This window comes from Rhinoraja longicauda, chromosome 35 (assembly GCF_053455715.1).
Source record: "Rhinoraja longicauda isolate Sanriku21f chromosome 35, sRhiLon1.1, whole genome shotgun sequence".
Taxonomy (NCBI): Eukaryota; Metazoa; Chordata; class Chondrichthyes; order Rajiformes; family Arhynchobatidae; genus Rhinoraja; species Rhinoraja longicauda.
Genome location: NC_135987.1, coordinates 12,773,090 through 12,796,553, shown reverse-complemented (window position 1 = coordinate 12,796,553; position 23,464 = coordinate 12,773,090). Strand labels below are relative to the sequence as shown.

Sequence of the window (23,464 nt, the reverse complement as noted above, 5' to 3'; positions counted from 1 at the left end):
TAAGTTCGTGAAAACTATGCATCGAAGAAGGTTCTCGACCAGAAACGTCACCCATTTCTTTCGTCCATAGATGCTGTCTGTCCCGCTGAGTTACTCCAGCATTTTGTGTCCATTCCGAAAGAGAAGTGGCAGCGAATTAAACAGAAATCTAAAGTCTTTATTTTTCAGAAAAACTCCAAATGCTGAAAATCTGGAGTGAAACCTCCAGATGTTTAATTTGAAGAGATGTCCTGGCAGAAATGTCTTGGGATGGGCTCAACTGGGGAGATCTCGAAAGAACGGCCAACAACTGAGTTGACATTTGTCAATGGCCTAAGCTGCCTTGAGGACCAAAGGGCTTAGGAAGAAGAGAGGAGTGTAAATTGAGAGCAAGAGACCGTGGGTGTGAGTCTGATCGTGAGTCTGATCGGTACAAAGCAACGATTCAGGCAGGCAATGTTGGGTATATTATCACTGATCTGAACGGGGAGTCCACTGTTTCACTCTCCACTGACCTGCTGCGTATCCACAACATGTTCAACTCTTCCTTCACGCTGGCTGAAGTAAGGCTTTCGTTCAGGGGGAAAAAAAGTCGACACTCAGGGAGCTTGAGACGTTACGCTTATTTGAGCGAATTTCACAGTGAAGAAAACTCAAAAATGCAGAGTATTGTTTTTTCCATTCGACCTGTTTCCCCGCTCTCCCCCCGTCTCAAGGCACAGAAAGGCACAGAATACCTGCAGAGGCTTTGTGACACCATTCGCAGGAACGATACCGATTTCAGAAGGATCCCGGGAGTGCAACATATCCACTGTGAGACCGCTAGACGATGCAGGGTCGAGCGTTCAATCAAGGCGAGAAGCTTTAAATGACCGAAGTAAGGATGCTGATGCCATATTCAATTAGTTGTTATCGCCGAAGCAACAATATTTTTGCTGGTCATCAAAGTGTTGAGGAATTTGAACTTCGGGGGGATTATCCAGTCCAAATATTTAAAGAACGACTAGAGATTTCACCGGACGCTGCCTGGTTAACCAAAGGCCAATTCCATGCTGAAAATTTCAAAGCAAAGAATCGAAGGTGGAGTTAGTTCTAATGGCTGAAGTATGGCCCCGACCAGAAACGTCGCCTGTCCGTTTCTTATACCGATGCTGCGTGACCCGAGTTACCCGAGCCCTTCGATTTTACGGTGGAGTTTTAACAATGGCCTCAGGTATGGAGCCCGAACAGATATAGTAGTTTCCAGTCGATACATGCACGCCTTAAGGGGTGATAGTCAGGTGCGGTGCCGCGGGAGGACTGCATCTCTGTGGGGTCTCGCTCTTGGATGAACGATGCTCCAGGAGTAATCATCCTCGGGCATTATTCAAAGAAGGCTGGACGTTTAGAAGAAGTTGAGACGAGGGACCGCGGATTCCTGTTTACAAAAATAAGACGCAAAAGGACGCAGTAACTCAGCAGGTCAGGCATCATCTCTGGAAAGCACGTATAGGTGACATTTCGGGTCGAGATCCTTCTTCAGACAAGACACACCTTTGACCCGTGGACTTGCCAAGCACGCCACAAACCAGATCATCCTCCTCGTTGCAATCAGTCGAATTCCGACCAGCACACCGCGTTTTCTCACACCGCCTTTCAGTCGTAACTAATTGGACGGGAAGTATTTGTTTCTATGATGTGACACCACTATCCAAATACAGTTGACACAAGAAACTGCAGGTGCTGGAATCCTGAGCATAAAACACAAAGCGCTGGAGTAATCCAGCATCTATGGACTGGCGATGTTTCGGGTCGGGACCTTTCCTGATACTTAGATAGAAGGATCCCGACTTGTAACGCCGTTTGCCCATTCCCTCCCCAGATGCTTCCTGACCCGCTGAGGTATTCCGGCACCATGTCAACAGAAAGACGTTATTTTCTTGTATAGGAAGGAACTGCAGATGCTGGTTTCAACCGAAGATAGACACAAAAAGCTGGAGTAACTCTGAAAAAGGGTCTCGACCCGAAACGTCACCCATTCCTTCTCTCCCAAGATGCTGCGTGTCCGGCTGAGTTACTCCAGCATTTTGTGTCTTATTTTCTTGTATAACGCTTCACCCTGATTGTCAAAGAACTTGTAGTTTGGCCCGGTTATATTTCAGCAATAGGGTGAGGATTAAAATCCTTAAACGAGCAATTATCGTGAAATCGTCGAAAAGCAATATCGTTGGTTTTCTGGGAAATGTAATATTTGATCTGTGACAGCTCTGATGATAAAATCGAGGTATGAATAGAACGGATAATGCATTGTTTCAATCAAAGATGGGGTATTCATATATTAGGTTGCTGACTGAGATTCTAAGAATTTGGCTCAGTTTAGTTTAGCGATACAGCGAGCCCACCCAGTCCTCAGCATCGACCAGCGACACCCACACATTAACACAAGCCTGCGCACACTAGGGACAATCTACACTTATACCAAGTATCTTTGGAGTGTGGGAGAATACCCACGCGGTCACGGGGAGAACATACAAACGCCGTACAGACAGCATCCGTAGTCGGGATCGAACCCGGGTCTCTGGCACCTTTACCGCTGTGCCACGCTTCTCTTAAAGTTTCCTCAGTTCAACGACTGTACAAAATGCTGTTCTCGTGCGTAGATTAACACTTGCTACTTCTTCCTTTATGTCACATGTTAGGACCTCAGCTCATTCAGCAAGCTATCTCATGTAACTTTCAACGTAGTGCGTCGGCACGTTGTGGCAGAGGGAATCCGCTGCGGATTGCTGGCCTTACTTCCTGAATTGTTCCAGTAAACAATGCAAACTGCTTGAAGCTGCTCCGTTTGTTTAGACACAAGACACATACAATATTTCCCATTTCACTTCAACGCGGACAACAAAGCGGGCGACTCAGAAAGATAGATAAATCTTTCCTAATGTTTCAGGTAAGAAGTGATTTCAGATCAGAACAATGTAAAACAAAAATCCAAACCCCAGGCATGATTGGTGTTTGCATGGGATTCGCAGTTTCTCATTTTGGGATTAGAACGATAGTTAACTTTGCGGCGGTTACATAAGAGATGACTTTTACGATATGGCGCCCTCTTCCTCCCATTGTTAATGAGTTGGAACTAAAATTAACAGGACATTTCCAGCAATATGTTTGGCCTCTTATTAAAATCCTTCACGAATTAAGGGTCCCAGCAAGAAAATAGCGTACACTGACATTGCAGAATCTGTTTATTAAGCATTAGACAGAGTGCAAATCAAGCTGTCTTTACTGTAAACTTTGGGCTTTTAGAGAAAGTTGCGCACAGTAGATTAGAATGAGAAACGCGATATAGCTGTCAGCTTCAAGCGACAAGGCACACCGTTACACATATGAGAATCCGACAGATTTAAATAAACCACAGAAAAAAATGATTATAAAAGCCTACAGGGGAGGGGGGGGGGGTGTCTGAGATCACGGATGGAGAGGCATTAAAGGGGATTCGGTCTAATGCCTCACGATTGATAATAAAAGATCTTGGTTCTTGAAGGGGAATGACGCCGACTGGTGGGCCATGAATGCAGGATGTAAGCATGTAGGGTGCAAGGGTATATAACAGTGAATATTCACCGCAGGTCATTCTGTACGTTCCTAATCTAACCAAGGCGCGCCAAATGCTCAGATATACTGTTAGAGGACATGCGTTATTTTTACATGTTAAAACACTATACAGATAATCAATTCACATACAAAAAGGAAAACAAGAAAAGTTCATTATATACATTATATCCCGCGTTACAACCTGTAAGCCGGAGTTGTAATGGTCATGCATATTTTGGATTGTATATTAACTGGATCAGCAAATATGTGTCTACAAGTTATGTGCCTAACACTTTTTCATGAAAGCTTTCGAAACAGGTCCAAATGAAAGGGGATTTTTTGTCTTCTCGTGTGAATGGGTATTGTTTTAGCCAGCTCTGCCAAGAAGCTGGTCGTATGTGTTGATGGTCATATTTAAGGTTAGTCGATTTTTTTTAAAAAGACATAAGGCTCATACGGGTCTGTCCACAGCATACTGACACGGATTTAGGTTGGACACTTGGTTCTGAACTCCCGGGTAACCGAAATTGGCGTGTTGCTTAGCCTTGAGCCTGAGACTGGCGAGACTGGAGTTACAGGTGTCCCGGTACATATATGGACTAGCATTCGATGCGTAAGGACAGGCGCCACCAGACATGGCCGAGTTGAGGGAGGGGCCGTTGAGATTATTCAGATTGCTTAAATTATTCAGGCTGGTCCCGGGCACCCCAGTCACAGCCGAAGGGACCATGGAGGTCGGCATGGTCATTGAGGAGATGGAGTTGGGGGGAGAGAACATGGGCGGCGTGGAAAGGGGACTAACGTTCATCGAGTTGAAGAATTGAAAGCTCTTGGCCGAGAGAGAGCTGGTCGTCAAACTCTTGGTGGCCCAGTTGTTGTAGGAATATCCCGAGTACATATCATCGTAAGGCTGCATGAGTCCATTAAACTGCGCGCCAAAGCCATTTTTACAAAACTCAGCCTGTTGGTTGCGTTCCCTCTTCCTCCACTTGGCTCTGCGATTCTTAAACCACACCTAGAACAGAAATACGTTATTAACTGCAGCCTTTCCCAGGTGTGTGTGTGTGTGTGTGTGTGTGTGTGTGTGTGTGTGTGTGTGTGTGTGTGTGTGTGTGTGTGTGTGTGTGTGGCTGTGTGTGTTTGAGTGTGAGTATGTTGTGTGTGTGTGTTTGTTTATGTGTGTTCATATGCGTGTTGTGTGTGTGTGTGTGTGTGTGTGTGTGTGTTTGTTGTATGTGTGTGTGTGATTGCCTGTGTGTGTGTTTGTTTGTGTGTGTGTGTGTGTTTGCGTGTGTGTGTGTGTGAGCGTGTGTGTCTGTGTGTGTATTCCTGTATCAAGTGGTCGTTAAACAGATCCTTACTTGTTTTACCCAAGGGATGATTATTATTCCCAATGAATTTTTACTAAAGGCTAACTCTCAGATTCAGATCTCAACTCTCATCTATCCACATATTGCTAAAGATTATCCGATATTTTATTATGCTTTAACAAAAAATGCGTCTATTTCAAAATAAAACCCAACTGAAAATGAATCACAATGTATAATTCATATATTAAAGACGGAGCCTATCAAGAAACGAACAGACAATTCGGACCACATTTTTCTTCTTACATTATATCCCTGCATTTTCTTTTCTTTTCAAGAATTTTGCCAATTTCCTTTGCACGCAAAGATTGAATCGTTTGTCACCTTCGTGCTCCTTGATCGCAGCTCTCTGCCTCAAAACGTAGCTGTTCCCTTCTCCCCGCATCTGTCTCTAATTCTACTCAAATCTGCCTTGCAACTTGGTTGTTAAAATAACCTGGTGATATTATGCTGCAACCCGAGTAATTTCTCAACTACGTGACTCCTTGCATGGAATTAACACGAGGTTTTCCTGCAACATATTAATTCTGAAAAATACTTTCGCACTCACATATTGGCCGCCACTGAGATAGACAGAGCCAAAACACAAAGAAACTAGGGGGGGGACTTCTCTCGTTTAAAGCACATAGCTGACAACACGTGCCCGGTGTTAATTGCTTACAGCAAATCTAAACAGTTAATCCAAGCTGCATATCTGTGATTGATGAGTAAATGCTTCAGAAAAACGAACATCGACGTCCTACAAGATATCCACGGCTACAAGATTCCCTTTCACGCGGCTATTGCTTTACTTATATTATTCTTTATCATATTAGAAGATTCTTATTCGTATATTACTCAACCTTGCAGTCATTCTTAACGGATTTTTGATGGCTCTCATGCTGGAGTTAGGTTTATAGAGATAGAAAATCAAATGCCGATTTACAGTATTATCAATGGTTTTAATTACTGCAGCTCTGAGAATTCGAAATCAAATGCAACGTCTGATATATTAACGGAAACTTGGTGAAATATGGAAAAAATGTATTTTCAGGACACAAGGTATCACAAAAAATAATGGGTTCCGCTTCTAATTGTGCTTCTCGGTAATGTGTAAAGATGGAATGTCTTTAGGTTTTACATTTTGTTTTGAACTCAAACTAGTGACAATAGTTTTGAGATCCAATATGAATCACTAGATGAATTGATCGATTGTGGAATACATTGTGTAGTTGGCATCGGTTTTTGCCGATGGGATCAGATATGTCTTTCGCATCAGGCATGCTGTTCTAATTGGGGATAAACTCAAAATGCTGGAGTAACTCAGCGGGTCAGGCAGCATCTCCGGAGAGAAGGAATGGGTGACGTTTCGGGTCGACACCTTCAGAATCCCCCTCTGTGATTCCTTGTTCTAATTGGGATCGCTCTCTTTTTCAGTCATTTGGCTCTGTGAGATATGAAACCCTCATTATAGTTTTAACGGAACAAAATTTGCAATTTGGGCGGCGATGGCAAAATAAATTAAATGTTTAGTTTCCATTCTGTGCCTGAAATTAGACCTTCACTCGAGACAACCTTTACTGTTAAAAAAAAAGGAGTTGGAGATACGAACCAGACTGGGGAAATGGTGCAGATGTTTAACAAGGCAGAAAGGACCATTTCAAGTTAATAACCTCCGGTCTTACCCGCACTCGTGCCTCCGTTAGGTTTGTCCACACAGCGATCTCCTCTCTGGTTGACATATCAGGGTACCGGTTTCTTTGAAAAGTTGCCTCCAGCTCCTGAAGTTGTTGGCTTGTGAAATGTGTGCGTTGGCGTCTCTGTTTCTTCTTGATTGTTGGGTCCTTTGAATCTGAATCGTCGGTCTGATTTTGCTGCGATTTCTCATTATCTGCAAAGTAAATACAAGGGTCGAAATTAATCTTCCACTTCTTTCCCCAAATCTCCGACCTTATAAACAGATATATTTCAAACACTTCCATAAATCCTGCTGTTTATTTTGTGGATTGTTGATAAACGCAATCACACTCACACTCGAACAGACACACACACTCACACTCGTACAGACACACACAAACACACACACACACACACACACACACACACACACACACACACACACACACACACATACACACACACACACACACACACACACACACACACACACACTCACACACTCATACTCTCTCACACACACACACACACTCACACACACACGCTCACACTCACACACACACTCACACACACACACGCTCATACTCACACACACGCTCACGCTCACACTCACACACACAGGCTCACACTCACACGCACACACACACTCACACTCACACACACACGCTCATACTCACACACACGCTCACACTCACACGCTCACACTCACACACACACACACACACGCTCATACTCACACACACGCTCACACTCACACGCTCACACTCACACACACACAGGCTCACACTCACACACACACACAGGCTCACACTCACACACACACACACACACACAGGCTCACACTCACACACACTCACACTCACACACACACACACGCTCACACTCACACACACAGGCTCACACTCACACACACGCTCACACACACACGCTCACACTCACACTCACACACAGGCTCACACTCACACACACACACATACACACACACGGTCACACTCACACACAGGCTCACACTCACACACACGCTCACACTCACACGCGCGCGCACACACACACACACACACACACACTCACACGCACACACACACACACACACACACACGGTAAATAAATAACAAAAGCTTTTCACTGTACCTCGGTACACGTGACAATAAACTGAACTGAACTAAATATCATTACCCACCCCGCTTTTCTCAGCAATATTCTGTTTCCATTCTGTATTTCGGACTGACTTCGAATTGTTCTTTCACAGTTTGATCGCTGCAAAATTTTGTTTTTAAAACATACGCTCAACTTTATCTTGCCGTGTTAAAGTTGAGCGAGTAAAACCGACAAGTTCAAGGGATTGCTTTGCAAAGACGCCCGGGCAGCGGCCAAGAAGCGACATTATTTCTTCTCTTTCCCCAAATATTGCCTCTAACGTGCCGCTGTTTTTACCTTTTTTTGTCTACCGATGCATTCCGAGCAGATCAAGAATGGTGTGTAATTTCTAAATATCTAAAAAAATATTTAACATCGCCTTGACGTCGTTTGGAGCACCGTGTTAAAGTAGATTAACAACGTTAAAACGTTAATTACCTTTCTCCTCGAGCCCCTTTCCCCTTCCCACGGTAGAATATTTAATCAGAGATACATAGAGGAAGGCGAAGGCCTCTTGATAAACAATCGAATATTCCTTAACAGATTTTGACACGTATTTTGTTTTCAATCCAGGATTGTATCGAGCGCCTACCTGGGCATTGACTGGTCGTGGTACCAGCCAGATCTCTCAGATGAGCGGCGTATTGTCCTTTCGGGACCCGAAGCATGTGGACATTAGATAACATTGCAGAGCTGAACACCAAGCAAATAAATCTCAAATCTAGTTGTTTTTTTAATCTCCCACCAAAACAGTCCGGGGGGGCAATTTGTCTTAGAACGCTCCCTGCGCTGTATATCTTCCCAAGCCAATAAGCCTCTCCCAATCCCCGGACCCCACAGAAAGCATCAATTTAGTTGCTGCTAAATCCCCAGCTCAGACAAGCTCACAAGACCAGGTATGAAGACCCCCTGGTCGTCACCTTGCCTTTAACTCTTGTTTGTTAAAGGCTTAGCTTTTGGGCGGTTATAAATGGGCAATAGATTAACTTTCGGACCCCTCCTTATTTAGAGGACAGTTACGTCTAGGCGGGTCCGCCTGTGATGCAGAATGTAAACTGACACAGGGAGGCCCGTCAGAACCCCCGTACATCCCCAACGTGCGAACAAAACAAAAAAAATACCACGCACGTCGGAAAAAAGGGCAGACAATTCCGAATAACCAGCTTTTTTTTGGAATCTGGGATGGGATTGAAAGAGAATGTAGGCAACACCGACTGGAGTTCAAGAACTATTTTATAAGTCAGGTTTTGGAGGCACACAGGAGTCTGAGAAACCTTCATAGTTTAGATTCTCCTGGGCAACGAGTAACTCTTGCTCCTTTACAATGTGTTCAATTATTCGAGGAAATGCAGCATTTAATTTTACATAGCAGCATTGGGTCTAACGCCCGACATTGTGAGGTTTGATCTTATTTCTTCGTATACTCATTCACACGAGTTCATTAAACTCGACCTGATATCATCAACTGGAATTAGTAGCCTTGAGTGCGCGGCCAATGATACTAATTTATGTTAAGCGATCGTAAATGCATAAAGATCTCTCTTAACCCGAGCCAAGAAGAGTCGTCAAGCAATATATTAATGGCATCCTTGTGGTTTATAAATCCAGAAGTCAAAGTGTAAAATATTACGGAATTAAAAGCTTCCTGAGGAGAAAAGTGTGTTCAGAATTTAGTGTTGAATTGGCGAGGAGGTGGTGAACTGCCTTCCTCTCGTGTTGTTTTTTACATAATTCGTTCATGCGGATACAAGGAAGCTCTTGTACGCAAACACTAAATACATATACGCCTTATTTGGGAAACAAATGTTATTCGACAGCACTTCAGGTACATCAACGTCGATTGGTAATAACATGGGCGGGGGTGGATAGGTGGATGTATACACGTCAAGTTAAAATTAACGTACGAAACTTCTGCTCGATATGTTCACACTTTGGATCTGTGCCGGCTGCTGGGCCGTTCAGTGTCGCGTTTAAGGAGTGGGAAACCCAATAGAAAAATGAACTTCTGTCTGTGGTGGAGAATGTCAATGACGACCGATTATAGGGCAGGAGGTTGGGCTTCCTGCCGATCAGTTGACCCTGTCCTGGTTAAAATTTAAACATAGAAACATAGAAAACATAGAAACATAGGCTCTTAGCCTCTTTGGCAAGTGGATTTTATGACATCAGAAGTCACACCCTATCAGTAAAAGGTGCGAAATCTCCCAGTGTGTATTAGCTTCCCAATAATTAATGGTGAAAGTCCTCGGTGCCGCGTAAAACATTTACAAGTTGGAAAGATAGCGATCTCTTGAGTTGATTCCATTTTTAAAAAAACATGAATTTCGCCAACACTAGACCGCCGCCCTCGTTGGCTCGATGTGTTTTATGGATGATTTTATTTTTTAATTAAGTGTGAGCACACCAAATTTCGTTTATTTTCCTTTGGAAAAAAAATACCCGACCCACAAGTTGAATTATCCGAGTACCTTGGGTGGAAACCTAGCTGTACGTGAGAGCAGAGCGCGAGTTAATATTCCCGGTGCTTAATTACAATACTTGGTGTGTGTATATGAATGGGAGGGAGGGAGAGGGGTGGGCACTTGTAAATATTCCGAAATGCCAATATCCCCGGGTTGTGACTATTTTTGCAAGCCGGCGCAAAATCTTCCCGTTCAATATTTGCTACTGTGTCTGTGAGTGTGTACTCACTCTCGAGACTGGTTTTGAGCATTTCTCTTAAACTGGAGGCTACCACTATACTCCATAATAGCCTTCACATTCCAACCTCTTGGTGGATGTATGTATACGGGCTATCAAACCACATGGAAAGCGTGACATGGAGAGCTGATATGTACAAGAAGCCAATGATAAAGTACGGGTAGCAGTGTGCGATCAAAAGAGGCCGGGTTTAATTGTTCCAGCCTCTGCTATCAGCAACAGACTTTGCATGTTGGTCTTCGCGTGAACATGACTACTATCTTATGTTTAATTTTGTTGAAAGTGAGGAATAAAATAATCAGCATAATTTATAATCACATTAAATTAAAATTTATAGTACGCAGTTAATATAAATTATCGCATAAAAGCTGTTATGTAGAGAAGTGTTTGGGACTAATCGTTGGGTGCTACTTGTGGAACAAATGACACCGAGTGCCAGGAATGAGCCGCGTTAATAAACGTTCATTAAACAAAATTGCAAAGATATAAACACGGCGTTTAAAAACGATAAGAATATATCCCTCAGGGATATTCAGTGTAAAATTGTCATTATTGAAAATAAATCCCTGCAGACAGGGTGCTTTACCAAACTGGAGTAAACGAAAGCATTTTAATCTTGTGATTGCAAGCGCACATTGAATAGCCAGAACAGATGAATAGTTATTATTTTTCTTAGGACCTGAAGGCATATAACTGCGATATTTGTAATGAAATGCCTGAATAATTCTCTCTCTTTCTCTCTTTCTCTCTTTCTTTCTCTCTCTCTCTCTCTCTCTCTCTCTCTCTCTCTCTCTCTCTCTCTCTCTCTCTCTCTCTCTCTCTCTCTCTCTCTCTCTCTCTCTCTCTCTCTCTCTCTCTCTCTCTCTCTCTCTTTTCCTCCCCCCTCTCTCTCCCACTCTCAACTCTCTCTCTCTCTCTCCCTCCCCCTCCTCCCTCCCTCTATCTCTCTCTCCCTCTCTCTCGCCCCTCTCCTATATGTCTCACAGAGGGGTCAGCATGATTACAGTGAAGAATTTGTTCACATTCATCAGGATTTAAAAGTTGGAATATATGGTTTATTAATGAAAGAACTCCCTACAATTACTGGAGCCATGCCTACGTTCTGATACTTTAAAAAACTCGTCTCGATAAACATTTATTGATATCTAGCCGTTGGAAGGATTACGTACGAAGGATTCTCTCCTTTTTTTACACGCAGCAATTTGTCGGTGCTATTTCTTTGTGCCAAATAATTGCATCCCATTTTACATTTCTGTAGGAATGTATGCATTGTCACTGTTTTTCAGCGTCATTTTATAAAAATATATCAATCAGCAGCGGTGCCCAAAACGTGAGAGATAATTTGAGACCAAAATGTGCTGTATTGAAAAAAATATTTACAAAATAATCCACATTGTTTCAGTTTTGTGAAATGCGTGTAAATAACTGTATTAAACTATTCATTGGCACATCTCTATCCATAATGTGATCAGTTTCTATCATTTGTATGACTCGTTCATGAATGTGGCGTACACAATAGATATTTACGCAGCTTTCAATGTTCGAGTACTGGTCCATAAATGTAAACAATGTTAACAACGCGTCCACACAATTTTCAAAAACACACACACAAACAGCCCAAATCCTCAACACAATTCCAGAATAAAAAAAATCATGCAAAGGAGTTAACGCAAGTCTTATTTATCTACCGTGCTCTGATTGATTTACAAATATAGTAAACTGGTCAATATTTCAAATGGCATTCACGAATAAAGACAAGTAAGCCATCAAATCAGCGCAAACGTAAGGGCCGATTGGCGGACTTTGATAAAATTGATTTAATGTGGAACATGTGACAGTCCGCCCCTTGTAACCCGGCCCCAGACCCTACATACACGCCCACTCCCTGTATGTTTTTTTTAGCACTTTTCGTTTTCTTTCCGTCTCACTTTTCTTTTTTTTTGTGTGTGCTCAGAAGTCCAACAAATAAAGATGTGACTGATCTGTCAGTGAAAGATTAGCTTTTGGAAAGTAAATATTTTGATGGTTTTTAAACAGAGATCCCGTTGCGTGCCAGATCGCGGCGCCGCCAATCCCTTTTTAATCAACTCGTTCCAATTCAATTAAATGTCCTCCTTCCAAAAGCCGGGAAGGACAGTATATGCACATTTCCCCTCACCTCACGGCTGGGCATTAGGGAGAGGAGGGGGAGGTGGGGTATCCAAAATGTGGTGCTATCTGTGTTTGCAAGCGGAAATTGTCCGCTCCGGTTTGATCTTTGTTGAAATGTATGCTTTATACTACTCACGAAGTCTGGTTAATCCCCAGTCAAACTCAGGAGACCATTCCCCCAAGACAAAACGAAAAGGCGCTCGGCTAGACCCCGCAAGCAAGTGTTCGGTATAAACTGATAATATGAAGGAGGTTTATATAATTTTATAAAACACTGCAAACTTTAACCTTCATTTAGTGGAAACCAACTGGTCACGTTGGGAATATGTTACTTTTGAACTCTTTAGGAGGGGGCAGCAATTATTTTACTTCCAATTTGCTCAAGAAAAACAGCGCCAATGGCTCTTTAAAAAGGAGAATCTACCCTTTCTCCGGGCAGTGAAGAACTTAAGTTTTCCAGTTATAGGAAAATCGTAATTACGTTGATTGAGTGCTCTCAATTGTTCTGAATGGGAATCCAGTTCGAACTTCGGAACGAAGTGCAGTTGTTTCAAAATATTTAGCTGTGTTTTTTTAAGTAGCACATGGACTTCTTTTTAAATTTGCATTGTTAGGGATGTAAACAAAATAGCCAGATGTATTTCCGACCTGGGGAAATATCGCTGCAAACTGTTAGCATGAACCATCGCCAGTCAGGAAATGTGACTTCGGTTTTTTGTATTATGGTCTGATTACCCATTGTTACTGATTATTGATTTATTGTATTATTAATTATTGTATGTTATTGAGTTCATGGGCCCGCGGAGCTGCAGCGTGTAGTACATGGAATAATTTCATTGTTCTATAGCTGGGCCGCATGCCAGTTAAAAAAACACTTCAGTCTCGTCTTTGGCGGTATTAACGCATGTGAGCGAAAACAACACTGGCGTGCTGGAAATTACCCCCAGAGAGGCCCGCGGACAGGCTGATAATACCGAGTAACGCACTGTGCAGTTACAATTAATTTGGCGGTTCTGGAGATTCTTTGGGGGAATTCGTGCGACTTAGACCGAGATTTACCCCCACTTTGTATTTGATGTCTTTATCCATATCCATTCCCGGGAGTGGGGATGGGAGGGGGAGGGGGAGGGGGAGGGGGAGGGGGTGGTGGCGCGGGTCAAGTTTAAACACATCTCGGCCACATTCCTCCTTGCTACATTATCGAGTAACAATATAAATTTAATCATGCTCGCTACAAAACTATCCAAAGATCTCCCGCGATTTATACTCTTTCTCGCTTAATTGAATATATTTACACGAATATATTTTGTTACGGTGCGTATTTATCAATATTTCTGTACATAAAAGGGCGATTGACCGGAAAATTCTGATCTTTGCAAATGTTTCGGTGCTCAATAGGTATCTCTATTTATCTGTAATAGTATCATCATATAACAGATATTGTTACAGTAATAATATTTATCATCCATAACGTGATAGTTACGATGTAGACACAAGCAACTGCAGATGCATGTCTGCCAAGTTGCGATTATGTTGTTATAGGAATAAACGATTTGGTGGCTTTTTTTCAAACGATTTTTAACGTTACGAACTTTGGTAAATCCAAAGTAATTTGTCCAAGAAACTACTTTGCACGGTTACTTGTCAACTGCTCACGAAAAACGTGCCCAGTTTACGTGCCAGGCATTTACAAAATAAATGTAAAGATATGGCCACTGGCATAACATATCAAGGAATGATGGTACCTGCACTAATAAGGTCCTGTTTTACTATTTGACAAAATGCGATTCACAAGCGGCCGACCAAATTAAAAAGCAGTTTCAATACGGACACTCAGGGCTATTTATTCCCTGAGTATGTGATCCAGCTCGGAAGTAATTAACCATGGGTGTTCTCGTTCTGCTTAATCGTGAATTACAAGAGTGTGATGGCGCGCTGAAATTGACCCCGGACAGATGTTTTGACGCGTCCAGACTAGGTAGCATGAAACCTAGCGTGACACGATGTTAAATTAATATTGTGATAAGGCACCAGCTCATCCTGTCTCCTAACCCTGCAGAATCTCCTCTTTCAATTTGCTGATTTTTAGTTGTAACGTGAATGAGTGAAGGGAATGCTCATTGCAGCCTTGTGTCAACCCGACTAGATTATCAAAACCTTTGTTTAAAACTTAGCAGTCAGGGGTAGGTCAGGGGGGGAAGTGACAGGCAGGGTTGGTAATATTCATTGAGAACAATGGACCTCCGTTTGTTGCTTCACTGAGGGTCCTTCATCGCCCGAACGACCACTAGATGTCGCGTGATCTAACATAATTGATTCTATTGCAATCATTGACTGTTAGACACATTTTTCTTCCAAATTGTCGCCCTCTCTGATTGCGATTTAGCATCTTCTTTATGGAGTTGCTCGTCTCTCGTCTTCTCCCCCCCCCCCCCCCCCCCTCCCTCTTCCCCTCACCCCTTCCAAACCTTGCCTCTGAGAAGTTGCATCCATTCGCAAGTCAGAAAACGACCAGCTTACCGCTGCTCTCCTGGTGTGCCTTGCAGATGGCTTCTCTTTGTGGGGTCCCGGAATCCGAAAGAGTCATAGGGCTGTGATCAGGAGCATCCGAGTCGGTCAGAACTCCGCTCGACAAGTTATATTCCATTCGATGCGTCTGTGCTGCAAAAGTAAAACGCGATGTGAAGTCAAGTCAACGTGTATTTGCAAACCTAACCTAAACAAAGACTCTCCCTTCTGTGATTCTCTCTGCGCCGGCTTACTGCCTTTGTTGGAACTGTGATTTTGTTTTTGATTGGGCAGCTACAATCTTCATCTGGGAATTCATCATTTAAAAAAAATTCTAACTCAAAATAAAGTTAATAACATACATCACGCCAAGTTCCTGGTTTGGAAATGTCATTAGATGCTCGAAACAGGATGGTTATAATATTATTTGTTATATAAATCCGAGCGCGGTTTTGTGGCATCCGTTTTCACTCTTTTTTTAATCTTAATCTTTCCCGTTCGATTTACAGTGATTTCGCAGCGGAGACACCATCTCATTGAAAGTTCAAACTGGATGGGTCTCCCATTCTATGCGAATCGTGACGAGAATTACTAATCGATTGCCCTCCTTGTCTATAAAAACTATCTTAATCGTCTTGCGATATTTTAGTAAAATACCACTTTCCTCACTCTTAAGAAGGATCCCGACCCGAAACATTGCCGTTCCATGTCCTCCAGAGATGCTACCTGGACCGCTGTTACTCCAGCACTTTGTGTTTTTTTAAACTCAATTTATCTTTCCTTAACAAAACAAAACTGCAAGCAACGCCCGGACTTACAGTTCACTCTAATGTGGGTTTCATTGGATCTTATTCAGCACTTCACAACAACACGATTGCACTAAAATCCGAGCAAACACACATTCTACTTGCAGTTAAATACGACATTAACTTTGATAAATTGTGGTCCTATAATTACATTGATGAAGAGAGTTGTGTATATTTCACTTTTTTACTGACTATCAAGAAAGCAGAGACTTATTTATTTTGCCACGGCGAATCTTATTTCCTAAGCACACATGTCTATAGTTTGTCTATATATTAGACAATAAATTCCGTGAAACAAGTTATTGACGATACAGCGTTTTGAGATGTCGCTCGAGACGTGATAAAAACGATGCAAATATATGTGATTTCTGCCAAGGTGTAAACCCAGACTACTGTCAAGGAGGTGTCACCAGGCAGATCCAATGTTTGAGGAGAAGCATTACTTACAAACAATGTGCAGGAAGGAACTGCAGATGCTGGTTTAAACCGAAGATAGACACAAAAAGCTGGAGTAACTCAACGAGACGGGCAGCATCTCTGGAGAGAAGGAATGGGTGACGTTTCGGGTCGAGATCTCGCCACGTTCCTGGTTTGGAAATGTCATTAGATCCTCGAAACAAGATGGTTATAATACCGTCGTTATTTGTTAAATAAATCCGAGCGCGGTTTTGTAACATCCGTTTTCACTCTTCTTCGAGAAAGAGGGGGAGTGAGAGAGGGATACAGAGAAAGAGAACGAGGGAGACAGAGAGAAGGGCAGAGACAGACAGAGAAAGAGGGAGAGAGTGATCTCGACCCGAAACGTCACCCATTCCTTCTCTCCAGTGATGATGCCTGTCTCGCTGAATTACTCCAGCTTTTTGTGTCTATCTTTACTTACAAACAATGCATTTCAACCATGGGAACTTTTGGTTCATTTAGTGAATTATGGGGGTCCGAAACATAGGCAAACGATGCGCCCTAACCCCCTAACCCCCTTCCCCCTGACAATGTATCCAGCAGCAACTTTGTTCTGTTCAGTGAAACTTTATTGCAAACGCAAGGACATTTAATTAACTTCTAAACAGATCGTAATTAAGTTTTATCGAACTCGTAGCTATGCGGCCCATTAAAGACTGAACGCGAGGCAAAGACGTGGATTTATTTCCTGCATATTCACAATTTCAGGCCGATTTCGAGCCGTTGGAGTCGTTAAGATTCGTCTCTTGCCATTGCTATTTTCATGGTCAGTCTTCTGCCTAACTTCGGTGACGTGAATTTTCTGGTTTTATTTTTGGGGTTTTTTGGTACAAAATTATGTTGATTCTACACTTCCCCTTCCCTCCAAACTCCGATCCAATTTTCAGTTGTGAAAATCAGCACATTCTATTCGTATCTCGAGCACAAACGTTGATGTTATTTAAATAAATCTCAAGAAAAGCCTATTGCACTGAAATTCTACATCACCATATCTGGCGCCTTAACTTCAGGCAAATGAATGAGAAGGGATTCTAAACGTGTTGTTTATAACCCAAGTTTAGCCCAGGCTTAACGCGCTAATTGCTAAAATCAAATCCACGCCCGTTAAATAATATATCCTCCAATTCATAAGTCAGATACCTCACTCTATGACGAAATACATATCTATGGTTTTATACAGTCTGATAACATTCTCCATGTAAGAGACAGAGAAAGATGGAGAGAGAGAGAGAGAGAGAGAGAGAGAGAGAGAGAGAGAGAGAGAGAGAGAGAGAGAGAGAGAGAGAGAGAGAGAGAGAGAGAGAGAGAGAGAGGGAGAGAGAGAGGGAGAGAAGGGGGGGGGGGAGACAGAGAACGAGAGAAAGACAGAGAGACATAAACGCGCTGTGAATTAATTTCTTGGATTAACATTTGATTAAGATGTGTGTCAATTTGCCGTCCCATAACTTATTAAGATGCGGCGGCTTCTCGTCAGTCCCTATATATACACAGATAGATATAGATATAGAGGGAAGCAGATGGAATTTTGACGGAATGTTTGTAGATGATAATTTCAGCTCTTCTGCCCCCATTTGCATCTGATTGCATCTGTCAGGCGCATTTCCTTTCTCAGCAACTGCCTGTCTTCGCGTGGAGCGGGTGGGAGTCGGGTCATGTAGATCAGCAACAGCTTCATTTAATGCCAAGTCACATTTATTATCCAATCTGTTTGGTCGCATTAATATTCAATATCAAGTCGAGTCGGAGCTTTATCCGTGTTACTGGGCGGTATGGAGTTAATTTAATGCACTAAAAGAAAAGAGCTTGTCCCAGTCGCCCTACCGTTGTGTTGGACGATAGTGAACACTTTTCAGGGTTCAAACAGGAACATCAGAATCTAGCTTTAAGGAAAGGCTTCTCCTCCTTTGCTCTATCGTGTCTTTGGAAGTACACTTTGATTTGAAAATAGAAGTTGATTTACTGACTGAATAATCAGTTAGTAATTTAATAGCAGTAAAACAGACAAATGATGGACATCAAAGGTGACCTTTTTTTCGTGGTTATCGCTCACCTTGGACATTTTCTCTGTAATGTTTTATTCCCATTCAGTGCTTTCTATCCGAGGACTGGTGGTATTATAGAGCGCCCTCCATATGCACACGATCACAGACCATGAACAAGCCCGATTTACCTCAATGCACAATATCTGGGCATCATTCGAATTTAACCGAACCACCGAGAGAGACTAATGTGACTGATTTCGGAATGTTACCATTTCATGCAATCTGCCCTCCCTTGCTGGTGTGACGTTCAAAACACCTTCGGGAACAGAAGAGGCCCAAAATTGACAAGTGGGGCCATGTGGATTTCCTAATTAATATCAATTTCATAATTCACGTTCATTTTTCTTATTAAATAGCGGGTGTCATGACGCATAGAACTAAGAAAATTCAGGTAGTTTGGCTTATCATTCAAGAGCATTTATCTTTTTTAAAGGAAAACATCTGCTTCTTGGTCGAAAGGTAACAAAATGCTTTCTAGTTTAAGGATGAAATGTTTCATCTCACGGCAGACTATGATTCATTAAAAAAAAATTATTATGCTGAAAAAATAACCCGCTTACATAACTATTCTGGCATTACATTTACGCGGGTGTTTCATTTCTTCCAACCGGCAGTTATTCGCAGTCAAAATAAAGGATAGCTCGTCGGAAAATAATTTGGAGAAATATTTTACATGCTGTTCATCCATTTCTTACTAGTGATCTCTTTAATCTGTATGGACAATTAATTTCGTTAAGTGTCGGGAGCACAATCTATCCGTTTAAACCTTTCCCGTGACAAGTTCGTTACAATTTTATATATATATTGTTTAGTTGCGTTCGTTTATGCCGTCATCTACTTCCAAATGTAGATTTTAATTTCTGCTTGTGCAGATATAAACTAGTACAAGACATACATTTCTTACCATAAACTGATCTTTTTATGCTTTAAGCTTTAGACACTAGCCTCTCAACATGTTTTGAGTCTATGCATGCAGAGCAATCGAACTGTGCCGAGATACCGTTTATGCTTGACAAAAATACAGCTTTACAATTAACTTAAAAACTACTTATATCTTCTCGTGAAAACACAGATATTGAGCACGCAGGATCATTGGAAAGTTTATTTAAAATTAGGACTGGCGGAGGCGTTCTATCGACCCCATCCTCCCCTTTATTTTAGAACAAATGCCCGTGTTTGTCTCTGGTACTTTTTCCAAGCTGAATGTTGCCGCTTGCAGTGAACGTGCGGAAAGTCTGCCGATCTTGTACAGGGGTCTCCAGTGGCTCGGGCGCACCTGCTAGCCATCAATTTTCCACCCGAACCCACCCGGCACAATCGTGAAAGATTTCTTTTGTTCGCCGTCCAGCCGCACCAGGACAGCGGGATATATTTGTACGTTATTTGAAGAATATCTTTCTCGGGCCTACCTGGACTGGATCTGAAGGTGAGTGTCAGGAACCTACCCGCCCTGACTCAGTTGTGTTCAGTGACACTTGGAATTCGTCCGAAATAAGGCAGCAGCTGCTTCTTCCACAGACAACCCCATTAATTGTTCGAAAGGAAGCAAAAATCTTTCACAACCGTTGAAGAATGCCAAACATTTTTTAAAGTATTTCAGCCCAATTTTTGTTCTCGGTGTCTTCACATTTAATTAATAGTTTTAAATTCCTGGGCCCAATGTCATTTTTTTTTTAGAAATCGAGATTTAGGTAAACTAATGTCAGGAAAGGGATAATCATTCAAATCCTGGTCGTGAGTTTGGCGGCTCTTGTTGTGTATGAGATGGAAGAATGCACACTGTTTGATTCGCAGCTGCCCAGTTACAGAGTGACATAATTTCAAGAGAATGTTACTTTTGAACAAACAGCACTCTCGTATTCCACTAAGTAATGGAACAGCAATGTAAATCGCTGCGTTTTACCATCACAAATGTTTTCATCCTTCTTCATCTCATCAGTTCTGACATATTTGTCGTATTTGTTATAACTTTTCATAACTCCGCGTCGAAGTTATTGGAGGCTAAGTTATTTCCTGATACATTGGTTTACTTCACGTAGATTCTGTACCTGGAAACCAAACAGATCCCAGAGTTCACATCGCCCCTTAGTTTTAAGAATAAGATGACAGTTCCCAATCTAAACCTGTTTCTGGTTATGTGCTCAATTAATTGGACGGGGTTCGTAAAATCGTTTCCTTCCTGCTGTCGCTATATCTCATTTTAAAAGATATTAGACTTGACACGCGGAACCGATCGCACCGGCCATGACAGTGTTAGGTAGTAAAAAGATGGGGCATGCAGTTAAATAAAAACAATCAACTTGGAAACCTTTTTAAAATGTTTACCCTGTTGCCAAGAGATGTAAATTTCGCTCCCAATCTAGATAGAGAGAGCGTTGTAAAAACCGTGCTTCATTAATCATTCTCAAAATATCCCCCTGTTAACACGCCTTCGATATCAAGCCCTGGGCAGAAGGGAATAGGTCATTCGGGCTTTACGGGGGGTAAATCAGGGACGATGTCGCGCAGTTGGATCACTGCTAACAGGGTCAGACTTCAAAAATAGAAGCGTAAGATCTCGCAAAAAAAACTGTGAATCCAAACACCGTTAAACCACACACACACACACACACAGACACACACACACACACACACACACACACACACACTGGCCCAAACATTAGCCTAAAATGCATTTAATGCGGGCTGCAGCTGAACTACATATCGTGGATTAAGGGGATTTCCTGTTTGAGAAATAACGCATTGTATTATATACATTATATAGATGCAAATATCAATTCTTGAGATGACAGTACAGGCACAGGGCAAGGCAACTCGGGAAAGAAAAACGAATCTCAAACATTCGAAGGTCGATACTGATAATCACTTACAGCAAATTCCTCTTTAAATGAATAAATCCAGGGATAGGATAAGTTTACCGAAGATTAAAGATTCCTGGAGCTGTCAGTATTAAGAGTTCCTTCGAAAACACGCGGCAGGTCCTTGCAGTTGCTCGGAGAGTCTCAGTGAAACCCAAGCTGTGCGATCCCATTTGCTGGAAGGATTGATTTTATGCCAATACCATCGGCTGCTGCGAAACGACGCGACCACTGTGCGAGCGGAGAGGTCCGGCCCACCGGAGTACGCTCCGTTCCAGCTACCACCCCCTTCTCTCCCCGCCCCCACCTTACCCATCCCCGATTCATTCAGAAGAGTTGAGGGAGATTGGATTGGATCTCTGAATATACATACACGGATCCACCGGGCTGAAAATTAACAAGTTCACAATAGGGGGAAAATGGCCACTTCTGGACTGAGCATCTTACATTTTGCAGATAAAGAAGCGTTTGATCTGCAAACTGTTCTACATCAGAAATCCAATGTCGAGCGGCGCTATGAAGATTTAAAACTAATTTAAAAACTGATTATTTAAAATTTAAACCATAAATTCTGGAAAGGCGGTAAAAGAAATTTGCATCGCAGTTAATCTCGCTGGGGACAACTGGTAGGCGTGTGTTAAATATTGCATGGTGCATATACCCAACACAAAGCACGAGGCAGTGGACAGAGTCAAAAGTTTCAAGTCAATGTTATTCTTAAATGTTCTTTGCAAACTTGATTTAAATTACTTTGAATTACGCTGTATTTTAACTGTGGGATAAAATGTAAACCAATCAACCTGGCGTTAACCTTTCAATTGATTTATTTTCAAATATCTATCTTGACATTTTCATTTCGGATTGTTCGAAAAATGGTCCACACCATCATAAAACCTTTTAGTATCAGACTGTGCCACGCTGTAAAGAATGGCTAGCATTTGCATGCCAACTTTCACATTACTTTGAAATGGTCGCGGAACATTTATTCAACTTATGAACAATATGTACACACAGCAAAGTCGCAAACCCGCGGGCCAATTTGCACACAGCAAGCTTCCTCGAATAGAAACATGGTCATGCCAAGATAATCAATTTTATGACAGTGGCTGGGTTTAAATAGTAACGCTGTTCATGTCCACTTTTTTTTCCCCCCAAGGCAGAACAAGGGAATCCGAAAGACAGGATCTGTGCCCTTTCTGGATTTTTGTGTACAAGAAGCTGGAATGGGGTTGAAGTCGGAGCGTTCAGATTACAGGATTCACTGAAGAGGTGAGCAGTGTTTGCAGTTGTTTAGATTGATTCCACCAATACGTCTTATGTTTATTGATTATTGCTTATATTGGTGCATTGCAAAAAAATGGCACGGGCAATATTTCATAATGTGCCACGTCATTCCCTAAAGTGCCAACATAGACTGCTCAGAGTTCAAGGTTCACTGTGGAGTGAACAGAGTTCACAGCTGGGGCATTGGATCAGACATAAACAAAACAAACAAAATAATGCAATGCAAGAGAAGTTCTAGGCAGTGAGTGCGCGGTCTGGTATGAGCTGGAGAGGTTGCACGATGCATTCTAAGATCCATGCCCGGGATCTGATCTTGTCCCAGTGTCTGGGCGAGTTTGAGGAAATACCAATTGAAGTGCCTTGTCCCAACGGCCTTTGCGAAGCGCTCTCGGGTCAATCAAACTTGATCCAAAGATCTCGCCTCCTCTCGGCGGTGATTGGTTACTACCGCCCGGTCCGCTGGCTGGGGCAGCGTTCGATTGGCTCGCCGGGCCGTCAGTCAGAGCGGCCGCCAGCAAGTTGGGTGGGTGTCCGCGCTACACGTCACGCAGGCCGTGCCGGTATCCCAGGCAGCCCGTCCGCCTAACCGGTCCTCACCAACCCTGCTGGGGCCAGGCGCTGAGGTTGGCAACGGCCCGCCGCTGCGCTGGGTTTAATGTCCGAGGCCGTCAGTGAGGTAGGGTGTCTCGGTGTGCCCGCTGCCCACCGGCAGCCGCTGCGGTATCCAGGCCGCCATTTTGGATGTGTTGGAAGCTGCCCTGGGGGGTAAGTCGGTCACTTTCACCCTCCTCGCCTTGTTATTCCAGCTGCTCTCCCCACTTGCCATCTCGCAACCCCTTGCACGGCGGCAGTGCCGGTTATACGGTTTAATTTGCCTCTCTGTTACTGTTTTCACCCGCCAGCAGCACCTCCATCCAAGGTAGAGAGGATTGGGAAGTGGCAAAGGC

The 23,464-nt window shown here is 42.8% G+C and overlaps 2 protein-coding genes across 8 annotated transcripts in view; one reads left to right on the top strand and one right to left on the bottom strand.

Annotated features, from left to right (window-relative positions):
* Nucleotides 1-4,000: 4,000 nt before the first annotated feature.
* Nucleotides 4,001-18,417, bottom strand: pitx3 (paired-like homeodomain 3). Its single transcript, XM_078428310.1, has 4 exons — nt 18,384-18,417; nt 15,081-15,221; nt 6,581-6,786; nt 4,001-4,564 (listed from the first exon to the last, which is right to left on the bottom strand). The coding sequence occupies exons 1-4, from the start codon at nt 18,415-18,417 to the stop codon at nt 4,001-4,003; spliced, it is 945 nt and encodes a 314-aa protein (XP_078284436.1).
* A 4,618-nt stretch (nt 18,418-23,035) lies between these two features.
* gbf1 (golgi brefeldin A resistant guanine nucleotide exchange factor 1) overlaps nt 23,036-23,464 on the top strand; it is a 165,415-nt gene continuing 164,986 nt past the window's right edge. For all 7 annotated transcript variants that reach the window (XM_078428585.1, XM_078428581.1, XM_078428580.1 and 4 more), the window contains exon 1: nt 23,036-23,282. In XM_078428585.1, coding sequence (XP_078284711.1) covers nt 23,173-23,282 — 110 coding nt within the window. In that variant the 5' untranslated portion in view covers nt 23,036-23,172. The remainder of the gene's footprint in view (nt 23,283-23,464) is intronic.

Excerpts from the sequence above, each read along its gene's own strand:
- pitx3 (XM_078428310.1), bottom strand. The coding sequence starts at position 18,417 with ATGGGAATAAAACATTACAGAGAAAATGTCCAAG. Across the intron at positions 6,787-15,080 it reads GGCACACCAGGAGAGCAGCG|ATAATGAGAAATCGCAGCAA; the intron begins GTAAGCTGGTCG and ends TTTACTTTGCAG. Across the intron at positions 4,565-6,580 it reads TAACGGAGGCACGAGTGCGG|GTGTGGTTTAAGAATCGCAG; the intron begins GTAAGACCGGAG and ends TTTCTGTTCTAG.